The sequence below is a fragment of the Lynx rufus genome, unplaced genomic scaffold (assembly GCF_022079265.1).
Source record: "Lynx rufus isolate CCGP_SWC_20201006 ecotype Redwood Valley unplaced genomic scaffold, mLynRuf1.p SCAF_5, whole genome shotgun sequence".
NCBI lineage: Eukaryota > Metazoa > Chordata > Mammalia > Carnivora > Felidae > Lynx > Lynx rufus.
In genome coordinates, this window is record NW_025814867.1 from 140,554,930 (window position 1) to 140,570,823 (window position 15,894).

At 42.6% G+C, this 15,894-nt stretch overlaps 1 protein-coding gene across 6 annotated transcripts in view; it reads right to left on the minus strand.

The window, feature by feature from the left end:
• APP (amyloid beta precursor protein) overlaps positions 1-15,894 on the minus strand; it is a 272,775-nt gene that overhangs the window by 199,808 nt on the left and 57,073 nt on the right. For all 6 annotated transcript variants that reach the window (XM_047099054.1, XM_047099050.1, XM_047099055.1 and 3 more), the window contains exon 2: positions 9,145-9,312. In XM_047099054.1, the coding sequence (XP_046955010.1) occupies positions 9,145-9,312 (168 nt within the window). The remainder of the gene's footprint in view (positions 1-9,144; positions 9,313-15,894) is intronic.

Here is a 15,894-nt window from a genome sequence, read left to right on the forward strand (position 1 = left end):
GAGTATCTGTTGTGGTCAGCAACCCTTGCGGACGAACCAGCCCAAAACACGGTAGCTTCAAACAATAAGCATTTCTTAGCTCGCACCGTTTCTGTGGGTCTGGAATCGGGGAGTGATATGGACGTTTATGAGGGCGCTGTTAAGATGTTGGCCATGGTCACACGAAGGCTCCACTTGGCTACGGGAAGCACCTCCAGGAGGTCCATTTTCGTGCCTGACAAGCTAGTGCCGGCTGTGGGCAGCAGGCTTGAGTTCCTCACCACACGTACATCTCCACGGTGCTGCCTGAGGGGTGCCGGGAAGGCGGCAGAGTCGGGGGACCCTAAGCTCACCCCGTCCCACGCTGACGACTAGATAACCACTCACGCCCAAGTCACATCCCCACGATACGGCAGCTGGCTTTACTGTAGCAAGTATGCAAGGTGGAAGTCATGGGTCTTCGCGACCTACCCTCAAAGTCACACGCCATCATTTCTGTGATGTCCTCCTGGTTGCGGGTGTCAGCCCCGCAGAGTGTAGGAAAAGACTAGGCACAGGAGTGAGTGCAAGTTCCGCTGGAAGGCAGCCGGGAGGCTAGGTAGCTACCACGTAATCATTTAGAATTTCTCACTATTCTGTGGGTTAACTGAGCAATTCTCCACAGGGTGCTGCCGGCCAGACTACTGCAAGGAAGGCCGCAAGGATGAACCAGGCCTTGCGTGCACAGCGGTAAATGGTACCACTCTCTGTTGTCTCTGCGTCAATGGACGCTGATCCCATCATGAGGCCCCACCCTCACGACCTCATCTAGCCCTAATTAGCTTCCAAAGGCCCTACCTCCAAATACCATCACCTTGGATGTCAGGGCTTCAACATATGAAATTGGCGGGGGGGGGGGGGGGGGGGGGGGGGGCGTACACAAACATTCAGTGCATTGCAGTCCTCAATACATATTTGATGAAGAAATGAAAGAAAATCCTCAAATAGTACTGAGTGTGTTAATAAAACAAACAGAAAGGAAGTAAAGAAATGCAAAGATTTGAAGGGTAACTATTATGATTAGAGAAAACAGGGCATTTATGGGTACCAAGAATGGATGATTAGGGATAAAATACAGATGAAACAAATACTCAACTTAAACCCCAAGTTTCAAACTATCTTCCCAATCAAACTGCATAAGGGGTTTTAACCAGGTACAAAAATAAAAGACTCAACTTTTACTTTATGTGCCTAATCTTGCTCTTGAACAAGGATATTGCTGAAGAAATCAGGAGGCAAAAATGACAATATTGATAACAAAACAACCAAGAGCAGGGAACACAAATTGAGAGGAACATGAGAATACGAAGGACATGGACTAGGTAATTCACCATCGAAATAACACTATTTGGGGGCGCCTGGGTGGCTCAGTCGGTTGAGCGTCCAGCTTCGGCTCAGGTCATGATCTCGCGGTTTGTGAGTTCAAGCCCCGCATCGGGCTCTGTGTCGACAGCTCAGAGCCTGGAGCCTGTTTCGGATTCTGTGTCTCCCTCTCTCTCTGACCCTCCCCCGCTCATGCTCGGTGTCTCTCTCTCTCTCTCTCTCTCTCAAAAATAAATAAACATTAAAAAAAAATTTTTTTTAATAAAAAAGAAATAATACTATTTGACATGTCACATTAAACGAAGCATCAACACATACACTGTGCAGCTATACACGCAACCCGTTGGAAGAATAAATTTAACGAGTTAAATTGGTTAGCAAAAGGTCAAAATGAGGTCACGGTCATGAGTTCAGTTGGTTTCGTCTTGTCATCGGACCACAGACTGCTAACAGCTGCCTCTCCGACTCAGCCAGCTGTCTCTAAAACATCTGTGTTTTGGTCACAAGAGGGACTGAGAACATAAAGAAAAAAATTACTCATCACTATCAGGAGAAAAATAATCAGGAAATGAGTAGCACTGTAAACGGTAACTAATAGTATTGGTTTCTGCTTATTTTTTAAAAAAAGGCATTTGGACAATGATAGATGTCAGAATACAGTGGATAAATATCTTCGTGATGCTGAACAAATATGCCATTTCTAACTCTAAACTAAGCCCTTGTTCAATAAGCAGTTAGAAATAACCAAGATAATGGTCATCCAACAAAAATAATAATATAGGAGAGATACTTTGGTGGAAGGATTCGTTATCAACAATGAACCCAGTTAAAGTCAGAACCTGCTGGGGCGCCTGGGTGGCTCGGTCGGTTAAGCGTCCAACTTCGGCTCAGGTCATGATCTCGAGGTTCGTGAGTTCGAGCCCCGCGTCGGGCTCTGTGCTGACAGCTCAGAGCCTGGAGCCTGTTTTGGATTCTGTGTCTCCCTCTCTCTCTGCCCCTCCCCTGTTCATGCTCTGTCTCTCTCTGTCTCAAAAATAAATAAACGTTAAAAAAAATTAAAAAAATTAAAAAAAGAACCTGCCACTGTGATTATTATGGCAATGAAACGGACTGTAGTATTACAACTTTGAAAATAGTAAATTACTGTAACTTATAAACCCTGTGAGGAGACAGAAAAATTGAGGAGATAGAAAAATTGTGAATATTATTTCTCTTGGCGTTCCTAGCAAGAAAAAAAAAAAAAAACATTCAATACTGCCTAAAACAAAAACATGGGAGTCAAAAAAAGGAATAAAGGAAAAGAACTATTTTCCAACAATACGGAAAAAATTCAATCCTACAAAAGAAAACTATTCTTTACTTCAAATTATAAAAGCAAACTATCAGAACACCTACAAAGCGAGAAGTGGCAGGAAGACCTTAAAACATCAATAAGGAATATTCCGGATACTTCAGGATGCACCACTCAATAAGAAAACGCCAAACGCTGCTTAAAAGTTCTGAGTGACCATCTCTCTAACCTCCCGCGGTTTCTCAAAAGCCAGTTACAGTCGTGATACACTATGAATTCTCTCAGCTACCTACTCTCCAAGCCTATAACTTGTCTAATGCACTGAATCTTTCTAAGTCCATTATGTTGGGACTATGGCCATTCTTTTATTTCATCCCCATGCCACTCACTCTTCACCCTTTTTCTGGCAAAAGCCCCTCTCCCCGTTCCATCTGGTTGGGATGTCAAACAGGCCACATGCCTTCAAGGCCAAGGTGGACCAGTCCCAGTCTACAAGCACTGAGTCCTTGTAGATACGGTAACTGATACACAGGTAGGCCCTGCTTTTTTGGTCCAACCAAAATATTCTCCATGTGTAAAATGTTTAGTGGGTTTCTGTCACCTGGCAACAGAAACTGCCTAATTAACCCACCCTTACAATTTTCCCATCTTTTCTTCCTTCTAAGACTCCGCCTTATCCCCTGGATCTCATCCCTACTTGATTCCTATAGATACCTGAGCCTAGTTTTCTTTTAGTGGACATCTACCCTCCTCCCTAAGTTTAGCTTAGGCTTCTCTTGGCTTTTAAGTTAATTCCCTTTAAGAAAAAACCAAAGACACAACAAGAAACAAAGCCTTTTCTCTTTTCCTTGAATTGCCCTCAAGCTCTCTGCCTCTAGGTCTTTCCTCAAAGAGTTCACAGATGTCCTCACCATCCATTCATGTTATTCTTCCTGTAACTTCTTGCAAATTGACCTGTCCCAGGCTCTTCCACTGAAATTGTTATCATAAAGATCAACAATGACCTGTATGCCAATTACAAGACTGTTCTATTACGAAACAATACCTGTGACTTGGAAATGGGCATGAGAAGGGGTGCCTGGGTGGCTCAGTTGGTTAAGTGTCCTACTTCGGTTCAGGTCATGATCCACGGTTGGAGCCTGCTTCGGATTTTGTGTCTCCCTCTCTCTCTGCCACCCCCGCCCCCCACTCACTCTCTGTCTCTGTCTCTCAAAAATAAATAAATGTTAAAAAAAAAAAAAAAACTAAAAAAAAAAAAAAAAAAAGAAAAGAAATGGGCAAGAGAGATTACTGGGTGTCTCAGCAGTGACATGCAGGTGTGGTTTTTGAGAGCCAGGGGCGGGAGGGGAAAAGATCTGATTCTACAGGGTGTATCTTCTGAGTAACTTGCGGCTGCTACTGACTGGGCTATTTTACAGCTCTGTAAGGGTAGATGATGTAGACATTGGATAGCAGTGCAAATGTTTCCTGTCCCATGCGATGCCAGTCAGATGGGTCCCTTTCGTAGCCCTGCACATGAACTCTGTGGGGAAAGGAATTTAAATCTCTTCTGGTCAACCTGAACCAGTTTTAGCATCTTCCAGGTCACCTCATTCATTAATGAACTGAATAAAATGTTTGATGTGTGTTCATTTTGCAAGAGCCAAGCTTTTGCACTGTCAAAACTTATACTTCAGCCTTTTGGTCTACATCACACTTGCACTTATCATTTCCTTCATGTAGAAATTAACCTGGCTTGACTTCCTGCACATGACAGCTCCTAGTTCTGTTCCTAGGTCTCTGGCCACTGCTCCTCCTCCACGGATGGATGGCTGGATGGTGCTCTTTCACTTGTTCTCCTTAAATGGTGCAATTCAGCAAGATTCTTCTCCAGATTCTTCCCCAGAGGCATCATAAGGGTAAAATGAGAGCAAGCACTTAGCAAGGTAGCTTAGCACCTTGTTAATGCTCAGTAAAAGTTAGCTGGTATTAGCATCATCAACATTGTCGGTTTCTAAGTTGCTAAAAGTATTCCACAAGCCTTTCTCTCTCCCTAGATCCCCCTTTTAAAAAAATATTTAAATGTTTATTTATTTTTGAGAGAGAGAGAGAGAGAGCGCGTGAGAGCAAGTGGAAAGGGGCAGAGAGAGAGGAAGACACAGAATCCGAAGCAGGCTGCAGGCTGTAGGCTCCAAGCTGTCAGCACAAAGCCTGACATGGGGCTTGAGCTCACAAAATGTGAGATCCTGACCTGAGCCAAAGTCGGACGCTTAACCGACTGAGCCACCCAGGCGCCCCACTCTAGATCCCCCTTTAAGAACAAGTCATGTGTTCCACGTATCACAACCTCCTTAAGCGCCCAGAGATACATGTTTGAGGGAGCGAGAGACCATTGGACCCTCAAAAGGTATTCATATAATCCCCTTGCGATAAAATATTTCTAATGAAAGATGTATTAAAAATGCCCCCCAAACAAGCCTTCTTCCCTGATTCCCAATCACCAGTAAGGTTCTGGTGGAAGGTCTGGGGGGGGACTCCTCACCTCGGCTTCCCTCTCCCACTCGCAGATGATGGGATTTGAGACCCTTTAAGCCCAGACTCACTAGCGGCATGAGGCAGCGGGGACGGCCACACAGTTCAATGGAAATATAATGGAAATATACTTCTATGTAATTTTAAATTCCCTGGTAGCCACATTAAAAAGTAAAACAAACAGGTGAAATTCATTTTAATAACATAGCATTTACAATTTAAAAACATACACATGATGTTTAAGTCAGTATATACAAAATATTTCAATATGAAATGGATATGAAATTAATGTGGCATTTTATATTCTTTTTTCATGTAAATCTTTAAAATACAGTATTTATCTTACACTTCCAGAACACATTAGTTTGGACTAGCCACACTGGGAATACTCAACGGCCACATGTGGCTAGTGGTTACCTTACTGAACAGCATCTAGTGGGGAACTGAGAATCTAGATATAGGGTCAGAGTGACAAAGCATGACTTTTTGAAATGCAAATCTACAGTCCTTCCCCTTCTTTAAAAATAAATAAATACTTCCAATGACTTCCTGCTGTTATGGAGAAAAACCAATTCATTAAGAGGCTCACAAGTCCAAGGTTCTGGCCCTTTCGTACTTCTATGGACTAATGTTTGTTTAAACCACCTTAAGTCTCTGACCTGCGCACATCATTTTAGAAGACCTCTGTGGGTAGTGAGGTGAGACAGGCAAATCATACCAGAATTGCGAGACAAACGAGAAACAACCAAGAAGCTTACTTACTCTCCAGTCCCATAGCCACAACAATCTGGGACCCAGAAGTCTGGGACCCAGAAGAACTACCCTGTGGCTTAGCCCTGGAACAAAAAACAGACTAAGACAAGAAGTGAAGCTAGACATTAGTGGGATCGCTAAGTGATGTGGGAGTGAATAAGGGTTGTTCTCAGGGTCGTGAAAAGTAATTTTTATAGGGTCATCATACAAATGCAAAAGCATGTGATTACTCAGAAGTGGCAGTAACGGAGGAAAACTTTAGACGCAAACTATGACGCGTCATCAATTAGCCATTCAACCGAAAAAGATGATGTGGTCAACATCATTAACTGAGTCTGAGTTCTAGCCTTTAAAAAAAAAAAAAAAAATTAATCTAACATTCCGAATGCATAATCTCTATGTGTATCAAGTGGAGTGAAATGATATGAAAAACCTATAAGCATGCACAGAAGTTCCAACTTATCCAACTCATAACTCATTACAAAACTGTACTAGAGCATACTTACCTAACAGCACAGAGGCTCCAGCAGGGAACCCAGAATCTAGATGTAGGGTCAGAGTGATAAAGCAAGAGGATGACTTTTTAAAATGCAAAGAGGAACTCTTTCATAGAATATGAATATTATTTTTCCAAAATGTGTATTTTATTTTATTTTTTTTTTAAATTTTTTTTTTCAACGTTTATTTATTTTTGGGACAGAGAGAGACAGAGCATGAATGGGGGAGGGGCAGAGAGAGAGGGAGACACAGAATCGGAAACAGGCTCCAGGCTCTGAGCCATCAGCCCAGAGCCCGACGCGGGGCTCGAACTCACGGACCGCGAGATCGTGACCTGGCTGAAGTCGGACGCTTAACCGACTGCACCACCCAGGCGCCCCCAAAATGTGTATTTTAGAAATGCCATACCCGGGCAAAAGTTAATTTCTTATCAATCCCTATTTAATAAATGCTTTTTTTTTTTAATTAAAAAAAAAGTTTTTTATTTTAGAGAGAGAGAGAGAGCGGAGGAGGGGCAGAGACAGAGGGAGACACAGAATCTGAAGCAAGCTCCAGAATCTGAGCTGTCAGCACAGAGCCCAACGCCAGGCTTGAACTCACGAACCGTGAAATCAAGACCTGAGCCGACTGAGCCACCCAGGTGTCCCTTAATAAATGCTTGTAATAAGAAATATAATAGACTTAAATATTAGTGACTTTTACTTAAATTAGAAGAATTATCCTTTTACAGCATGGTTCATACTTCTTCAAGATACAAGTGACTTGATATATAATATATTGTGATGATATGGATGCAGTTTTGCTTCTCAAAACAAAAGAGTTAATATTTAGAGACTGTCCTTTCTTGGAGTGCTACCAAAAAAATTGTGTATATATGTAAAAAATTACATATTTTAATACAAATATTATTAACAATACACACACACACACGTACACATACTTCATTAAATACTCATTTTGGATCCAAAAAGACTAAAGGAAATTTTCTAGTACATAAGAGAATACAACAAAGAAAACGTTGCCAGGTTATCTGCTGTTTCTATGAAGGATAAGGAAGTGTTGCCACGAGGCATAAGACTAATTCCTTTAAATGTTCTTAAAACACAAACAGCCACATAACCTAGAATAGGTAATTGTCTGGAAGCGTGGGATAAAATGTCTTGGACTCCAGTTTTTTAATTTTTTTTTTATGTTTATTTATTTTTGAGAGACAGAAAGAAAGAGAGACAGATTGTGAGCGGGGGAGGGGCAGAGAGAGAGGGAGACACAGAATCGGAAGCAGGCTCCAGGCTCTGAGCTGTCAGCACAGAACCCGATGCGGGGCTCAAACCCACGAACTGCGGGATCATGACCTGAGCCGAAGTTGGACGTTTAACCGACTGAGCCACCCAGACACCCCCGGACTCCAGTTATCTTAAACTGAATTAATAAGGAAAGAATACCCTATACAATTATAGAAAGTAAACGAGAAAAATTACAAAAAGGATGAAAATCTTTATGAATGCTTCCTGAAAGCACCGTTTTTATAAGAAAAAGAAGGAAAACCATATATCCTTCTTTGTTATAAGGGTATATCAGGAACAATGAAAATGTTTATCAACAGAGGACAAGGGCAACTTTTTAAGAGTTTCTAAGTTTTAGCAATGTGAATGTTTCACGTTTTCAAGACATAAAATTAATAAGGAGGGAAAAACTAAAATTGAAGATAAACAGAAGTAAAATATACCAAACGGGTAACATAAGTAGGGAAAATTAATTCTACCAACTTTTAAATACATTATCTTGGGGCGCCTGGGTGGCTCAGCTGGTTAAGTGACCAGCTCTTGATTTCAGCTCAGGTCATGATCTCATGGTTCATGAGTTGGAGCCCCACATCGGGCTCTGTGCTGACAGTGTGGAGCCTGCTTGGGATTCTCTGTCTCTCTCTCTCTCTGCCATTCCCTCAAGCTCTCTCTCTTTCATTCTCAAAAATAAATAAATAAACTTAAAAAAAAAAACACAACATTATCTGTAAATCTGTAAAGTCATAATGAGATACATTCTAAAGATAAATGGAGTGCCAAGATATCTTAAACTTTACTCAGTTGGTTTATTGATGGTTGTAATATATCATAATTAAAAAAAATTTTTTTAATGTTTACTTATTTTTGAGAGAGAGAGGGAGCGAGTGGGGGAGGGGCAGAGAGAGAGGGAGACACAGAATCAGAAGCAGGCTCCAGGCTCGGAGCTGTCAGCACAGAGCCCGACGTGGGGCTCGAACTCAAAAACCGGGAGATCATGACCTGAGCCGAAGTTGGACACCCAACCGACTGAGCCACCCAGGCGCCCCTGACATCCTAATTTTTTTAAAAAATTTATACATATTATATATGGCAAAGCAAGTAAATATATTAGCAGCATAGTGAGGGGCGCCTGGGTGGCTCAGTTGGTTAAGGGCCCAACTCTTGTTTTTAGCTCAGGACATGATCCCAGGGTTCATGTGTTGGAGCCCCGCATTGGGCTTTGTGCTGACAACACGGAGCCTGCTTGGGATCCTCTGTCTCCCTCTCGCCCTGCTCCTCCCCCACTCGCTCTTTCAGTCTGTTTCTCTCAAAATAAATTAACTTAAAAAAAATAGTATAGTGGATCATTAGGAACCAAGATCGTTACTACAAGAGACAAAACATAAATATTTAAGAAGTTAAAGTAAAAAAAAAAACACCGAACGCGTCTGATCCCACAAGAATCGCTGGCTCTCAGAAGGGACTTACTTCTTGGCAATACTGCAAGATGTCTTCCTTGGTGCCGATGCACGTTTTGGTCCCCGATGGATCGGACTCCCACTTCCCATTCTGCACGTTCATGTGCATGTTCAGCTTGCCACAGAACATGGCAACCTGGGGTTCCGCAAGCAAGCCAGCATTGCCATCAGTGGGCACCTAAAAAAAGAAGTTTAGGTTAGTTATCCAAATCCACAGCTCCGCGGATGGGGTTGGGGAAGGGTGGTAAAGAGGAACATGGCACAGAGCGGCACCAAAAATAGTTTATTCTCGCTTTCGGAGATTCCTCCAAGCAGGGATTAGCCTTGCCTTCAACGTTCCTTTGAGTGAAGTAGAATGTGTGTTACCTTTATCTCCAGCCACCTACAATATAGTGCTTTTTTCACACTGAAACACAGGAATTAACAAGATGGAGAAGAATTTATTCACTGAAAAGTGTATGCGATTCCCCACAGCAGATTTTGCCGTGCCTCCTGAAAAGGTTCTGAAAATAAAATAAGGTGTTTTTCTGAAATAAATGTAATCACCCTGAAGGAAACCATATTCTCCTAATCATCTCCAACGGACTCACACAAAGAACAATGCCAAGTCCCTGCCTGATGACCAGGTCTAAAAATAAGGTTGTACAGTGCCTCCTGGAGCAGACGCCATAGTGTTAGTGTGCTTATTAGCTAGCAAGTGGACATTATGATCGTTTGAACATAAAAACTACTGTAGAATTTGCCATGCACAAATGTGACTGAATATGTCGGCCATTCCAATGGTTTTACCCAGAAGATTCTCTGGTTATCACTCTCTCAGGTCTTAAGAATAGATTAAGGGTGCTCGAGTCTCATCTCCCCAACTTTGCTATGGAAGGATGCAGACTCTCTGAGACTGTCAGAGTATCTGCTGTGTAGTAAGCTCTTAGTAGGTCTTGGCCATTACCACTGGAGGCAATATACCGTTTGCCCAAAATAAAGGAAAAGGTTGCCCTTCTGTATTTCCAAAGCCTTCTGTGCACAGGTATTACCTTCACATAAACATTAAAAAATTTTTTTTTCATATAAATATTTTAAAAAGGGAAAATGGACGTTCTGAAATGCCAAGAAGAGAGATAACAGCGAGGGATAAAAAAAATAAATAAATCCACAGGAGTAAAAGCGTTATTTGAAACCAGGGAATCAAAAGACACATTAAGCAAAGTAATTCCTCCTCTGTTAAAGCCAGCTGCTGAGGAAGCGTGTGAGACCCGTGTCGAGAAGAGTTAACTGCCACCAGAAGCCATTCATGCAGCCAAGGACTGGAGGATTCTATAATAAAGCGTATCATTTCTAAAAATTGTTCACAGGAGGGAATAAAAAACAAAATACTAAAATTGCACTGAGAGATTTCAGTTAAGAAATAGCTTCTTGACATTTCTTCCCACAGAAATGTAAAAATAGACCAAACATCTGTCCGTTCTAGTCATCTTCATATATATTTTGTCCAACCACAGCAGAAGATCTGTTGTTTAAAACAGAAAAAAACAATCTTGCACTGAACCCAGCTGAGACCCATCACAGACCTGAGTGCAAGGGCTCCTGGCAGAATCTCTAGAATCATATTTCAGGTAACATTTTCTCCATGTCTAATTGTACTCTGTAAGGCATACCAAACAGAATTTGGCCTCGACATTGCCAGATGGAACAAAACAGCAGCTGAGGCCACGGCATCGGGTCATCAACAAGAAGAGCTGGGCCCCTTGCACACCTCCCACAATTTCCAAGCCGGAACCTGGGAGGCTCTTTCTCCAACAGATGCAAAAAGCAGTCTAAGGAGAATGCTCCACAAACTTTAAGTTTCACAGCTTTCCTGAGGGCATAGGAGGAAGTTCAAAACCTTGATTCCTAAAATCAGAATACAAATTTTGCCAATTTTATTGAAGTAAGGAGGAAGATAATGACACTGCAAGAAAGGCAAACAATAATCAGGCACCTATAGGTAAGGCCCTGTATTAGAGACTATGAAGGTTATAAAGATATTTTTAATATATAAAATTTAGTTATTCATACGTAAAATATAAGCCTCGCCTTCAGGGCATGTACAATCTAGTAATGAAATCACCACTGTATTCCCCATGATACTTTACTCTGCTCCAACTCATTCCTTGTCCCCAAGATCTCCAGTCTGAGCAGAATCTTGGTAACTTATCTCTAACTGAACAGAGAGACTATTGATCCCCCAGCACAGTTGGTAATTATTTTATTGAATGAATTTCCCCCTTGCTGGCTCAAAATTTCTCTGTACCTCAGACTCTCCACAATCTGTTCACTACAGGCTTCTACATCCTCGCCAGTAAAAGTGCCCTTCGTTCTGTACCTTCTCCTCAAGAACACTTCAGTGCCACTTTCTCTCCCTGTGGCAGCCGGCCTCCAACAAGGCCCCCAAGGATCCCTGCCTCCTGGTGTTCAAGCTCTTGTCAGTGCTATCCCCTAATGCGTAGAAGTCTGTCCGTGCAACAAATAGAATATGGCAAAAAATAATATGTGACTTCCAAGGAAAGGTCAAAAAAGGCACCCCGGCGTCCTTCTTGCTCTCTGGGATCCCTCGCGTTGGGAGGAGGTCAGCTGCCATGTTGTGCTGACATTGAGGCAGCTCTACGGAGGGGCCCACGTGATGAGATGTGGAAGCAAGGCCTCCGTGTCAACAGCCTACAGCCACATCAAGCCTTCATGACTGCAGTCCTGGCTGGCATGACTGAAACCTGGAGCCAGAACCACCCAGAAGACACTCCCAAATTCCTGACCCACAGAAACTGAGAGACTGAATGTTTGTTTTGTTTTTTTTTTAAATCATTAAGTTTGGGGTAACCTGCTACACAGCAGCAGATACCTAACAAGCTCTTTCTTTTCCAGCCCTATGAGGCATCCACAAATAGCCTTTGATCTCCTCTACTGAAAAAAGCAAACAACAGACCAAAAAAAAAAACAACAAAAAAACCCCTACAAAACTTCCTCCATTCTCTTATCCTCCAGAGCAGAGGGTGAATAAATTTCTTCTGCTGGGGGCCAGATAGTAAATATCTTACGTTTTGTGAGCCAGTCTCTGCTGTGACGACTCAACCCTCGGACAACACGCAAATGGGTGTGGCTGTTTTACAACAAAACTGTATTTACAAAGCAGGCAGTCCGCCAGATTCGGCCAATGGGCCGTCATTTCCCTGTCCCTTCTCTAGAAGAACTATCTTCCTCCCATTTCTTCCAACAAATTATATGAGCTGGTGATTTCAACACTCACTGACACCACCTTCTCGCCTGCCCCGTAGACCCCCTGCTGTCTGCTTTACATTCCACCCATCAACTCAGATTGCCTTCTCAAAGGTTGCATAGGACCTCTGCAGAAACCAAATAGGCTTTTTCTTCAGTACCTGTTGCTTTTCAACTTCTTTGCCATTGACGAATTCTTCCTTGTGAGTCTTTTCCCTCGGACTCTGTTGGAATGATCAGAGGTCTTACCCCTTTGATTATCCCATTACTAACTCACAAGCCTGCAATTCCATAGCAGAAGACATTCCTAAAGACAGGGGAGCGTCGCTTCTCTTCTACCTTCCTTACAAAAGTCTTCATGATCTCTTCGAACCCCTTGCTGCAGAGAGGCGACTCCAATGCAACCACAACAGTTGTAAAGGACAGCAATTAACACTTCTTTATGAGGACCCAACACGTGCACTGAACTAGTTCTGGGAACAAAGTGGTAAATCAGGCCAAGTCCTTGCCTTGACAACAGGGTGTCCACCCACCCCAGTTGGCCTGGGACTGTGGGGTTTCCAGGATGCAAGACTTTTAAGTGCTGAAACTGGGAAAGTCCCTGGCAGGCTGAGACAACGTCATCTTACGGGACAAACACATTGAGTAGATGTGTTTCCTTTGTTCCTACCTTGACTTCTTCTTTTTTATTTCTTCCATTCTGCACTTCGTCATCCTTCCCTCTTTCTGACTTTATAGTTATTTTGAGGCCATCGGCGTGTGTGTTTGCACAAGCCCACTACCAAATGGTGGTAATCTTTCTCACATCTCAAATGAATGGATTATGGCTCTATCATATTACTGGAAAACATTTTTAATTGCCTTATGATCTCTTTCATTGAACAACGGCAGTTAAGGCCAGAAGATACATGTTTCAGTTCCTTTTGGATTTTCCATTAGATGAGATCTAATCTTTTTTTTTTTTTTAATATGCATTTATTTATTTTGAGAGAGAGAAAGAGCACGCAGGGGAGGAGCAGAGACAGGGAGACAGAGGATCTGAAGAAGGTTCTATACTGACAGCAGAGAGCCCAATGCGGGGCTTGAACTCACAAACCACGAGATCATGACCTGAGCCAAAGTCGGATGCTTAACTGACTGAGCCACCCACATGCCCCTAGATGAGATCTAATCTTAACTTTAAAAAATAACTATGGTGAGTCATGACCATTAACATGCTCCATTTGCTGACGGTGGACATTGTTTAATAGTTCAAACTTTGATTCCTCAATAATTAGGGCAAATTATTATACTAGAAATTACGAAATTGGCGGTATGTATACATCTGTTACATTTGACATTACAAGAGGCCCTTCACAAATTAATACTCAATTCACAGAAACACGTTTCTCGGGCAAAAATTCTCTCCCAAAGCAATACCAGCTGTGTAGGAGATCACAGCAATTAGCTGGGAAATGCAAACAGAACAAGAAGCTTTTCTCTTCTTATTGAAGCCCACCTGCAAAGAATTCCATGTTTTAAGTAACATTTTCCTGGCTCTGTTAATTAAAAGAAGAATAACCCATAAGGATCCTCACCTGCATGAAATAACGGATTTAAGAAACAAAGCCCGGCTGCCAAAAGCAGTCCCCTCTCTGGCATCCAGCCAGAGGGAAACCATCGCCAGCCAAGACGGTCACACAGGAGAGAATACTGAGCCATCATCTAAGGGCCTGACAGTTTTACTCAAATCCCTTTTCCTGAACGAAGCCTTAAAAAGTGGCTTATTAAATTATACACAAGGTCCAATTCAGGACCTGTTAACATGGGCAGTCTTAAAACTGAAATCATCTGGTCCTAGAGGAAGTCATTTGCTGCCAGTGAAAATGCATATTCTGTCAAAGTCATCCTAAAAATAAATATTCCTCCTTTTGGGGTGCCTGGGTGGCTTAGTCGGTGAAGTGTCCAACGCTTGGTTTTGGCTCAAGTCATGATCTCAAGGTTTGTGGGTGCAAGCCCCATGTCGGGCTCTGCACTGATGTACAGAGCCTGCTTGGGGTTCTCTCTCTCTCCTCCCCCCTCTCTCTCTGCCCCTCCCCTGCATGTGCACACACTCTCTCTCAAAGTAAATAAACAATTAATTAATTAATTAAAAAAAAACTTTACTCCTTTTTTTTTTTTTTTTTCAACATTTATTTATTTTTGGGACAGAGAGAGACAGAGCATGAACGGGCGAGGGGCAGAGAGAGAGGGAGACACAGAATCGGAAGCAGGCTCCAGGCTCTGAGCCATCAGCCCAGAGCCCGACGCGGGGCTCGAACTCACAGACCGCAAGATCGTGACCTGGCTGAAGTCGGACGCTTAACCGACTGCGCCACCCAGGCGCCCCAAAACTTTACTCCTTTAAACAGAAAAGAAATACAAAATTCTAGTAGATGGGAAATACAGCCACTTAAATAATGATTGTATTTTAATTTTGTTTTCATTTGAACACTAAGGTAACTTAAGGTTACTTTGTGGAAATCCAAGGTAACACCTACAAGACTGGAACCCTGGCATAATTGGCCATTCGTGGTGCACGCATTTCTGAGAGACTGAAAATGAAGATAATTCTTGTAAATGGAATGACTTTCCACTGACATCATAAGACCAGAGACGCTTTCCCATGGGAAAACAGCGTTCAGTGACAATGAACAAAATAACTGGCTAAAACAAAGGTGCATCCACACGCTGCCTCAAAAGCAACAGCCTGTCTGTTACAGAATGTCTGAACGACAGAGACCTAACGACCTAAAAATGCTGTAAATCTTTTAAAAACAATCCTTGACTACCAGAAAAATACTGTAGGGCCTTAATATATAGGATACTGAAGTGAAAATGGACTTTCAAAGCAAGTTAGCTAGAAAAGGGGTTTAAAAGGGCTTACAGGGAAATTAAACAGAAAGAAACATATTTACCTAGTTTAGCCCATCCGTGGAGGTGAACCTGGAAACCTACACCAAGAACTGATGCACTTTGCAAGGGCAAAGCCAGCTTCTCCAACAAGGTCCCCTGCAGTCTTTCACACTGGGTGTTCCCTTTCCCAAAAAAGTTTCTCTCTTTATTATCATCAAGGAGATCAAAATTCCTTATAGAGCTGGCTTGGCAGACATGCTCCCACGCAGTCCTGACTAAAAGGGAAAGGGAACAAGGAACGCTCTGTTTTGCTGGCTGAAAAGTCCTGCTTGGCAAGAAGAGGGCAGGGATCCATAGCTTAGTTGCATCCGTGGATTTATGTAATTTTAGGGGTTGTGGCTAATGAAAACCATCTGGTTTCTGCATTTAAACGGACTTCTCACTGGTCTGAATGGCCAGCCTCATACCGTCCTATTTAATCAGTTCACGATTTCCCCCGGGGCCCCGGATTCTTGTACAGTATCTTTTTAAAAGCACACAGCGATACCATTTCTCTCACATGCAAGGTTTCCTCACGTAAACACAGTTTTCCCTTAACCTGGGCATAACTCAATTATACCCCACAAAATTACTTTAAGTT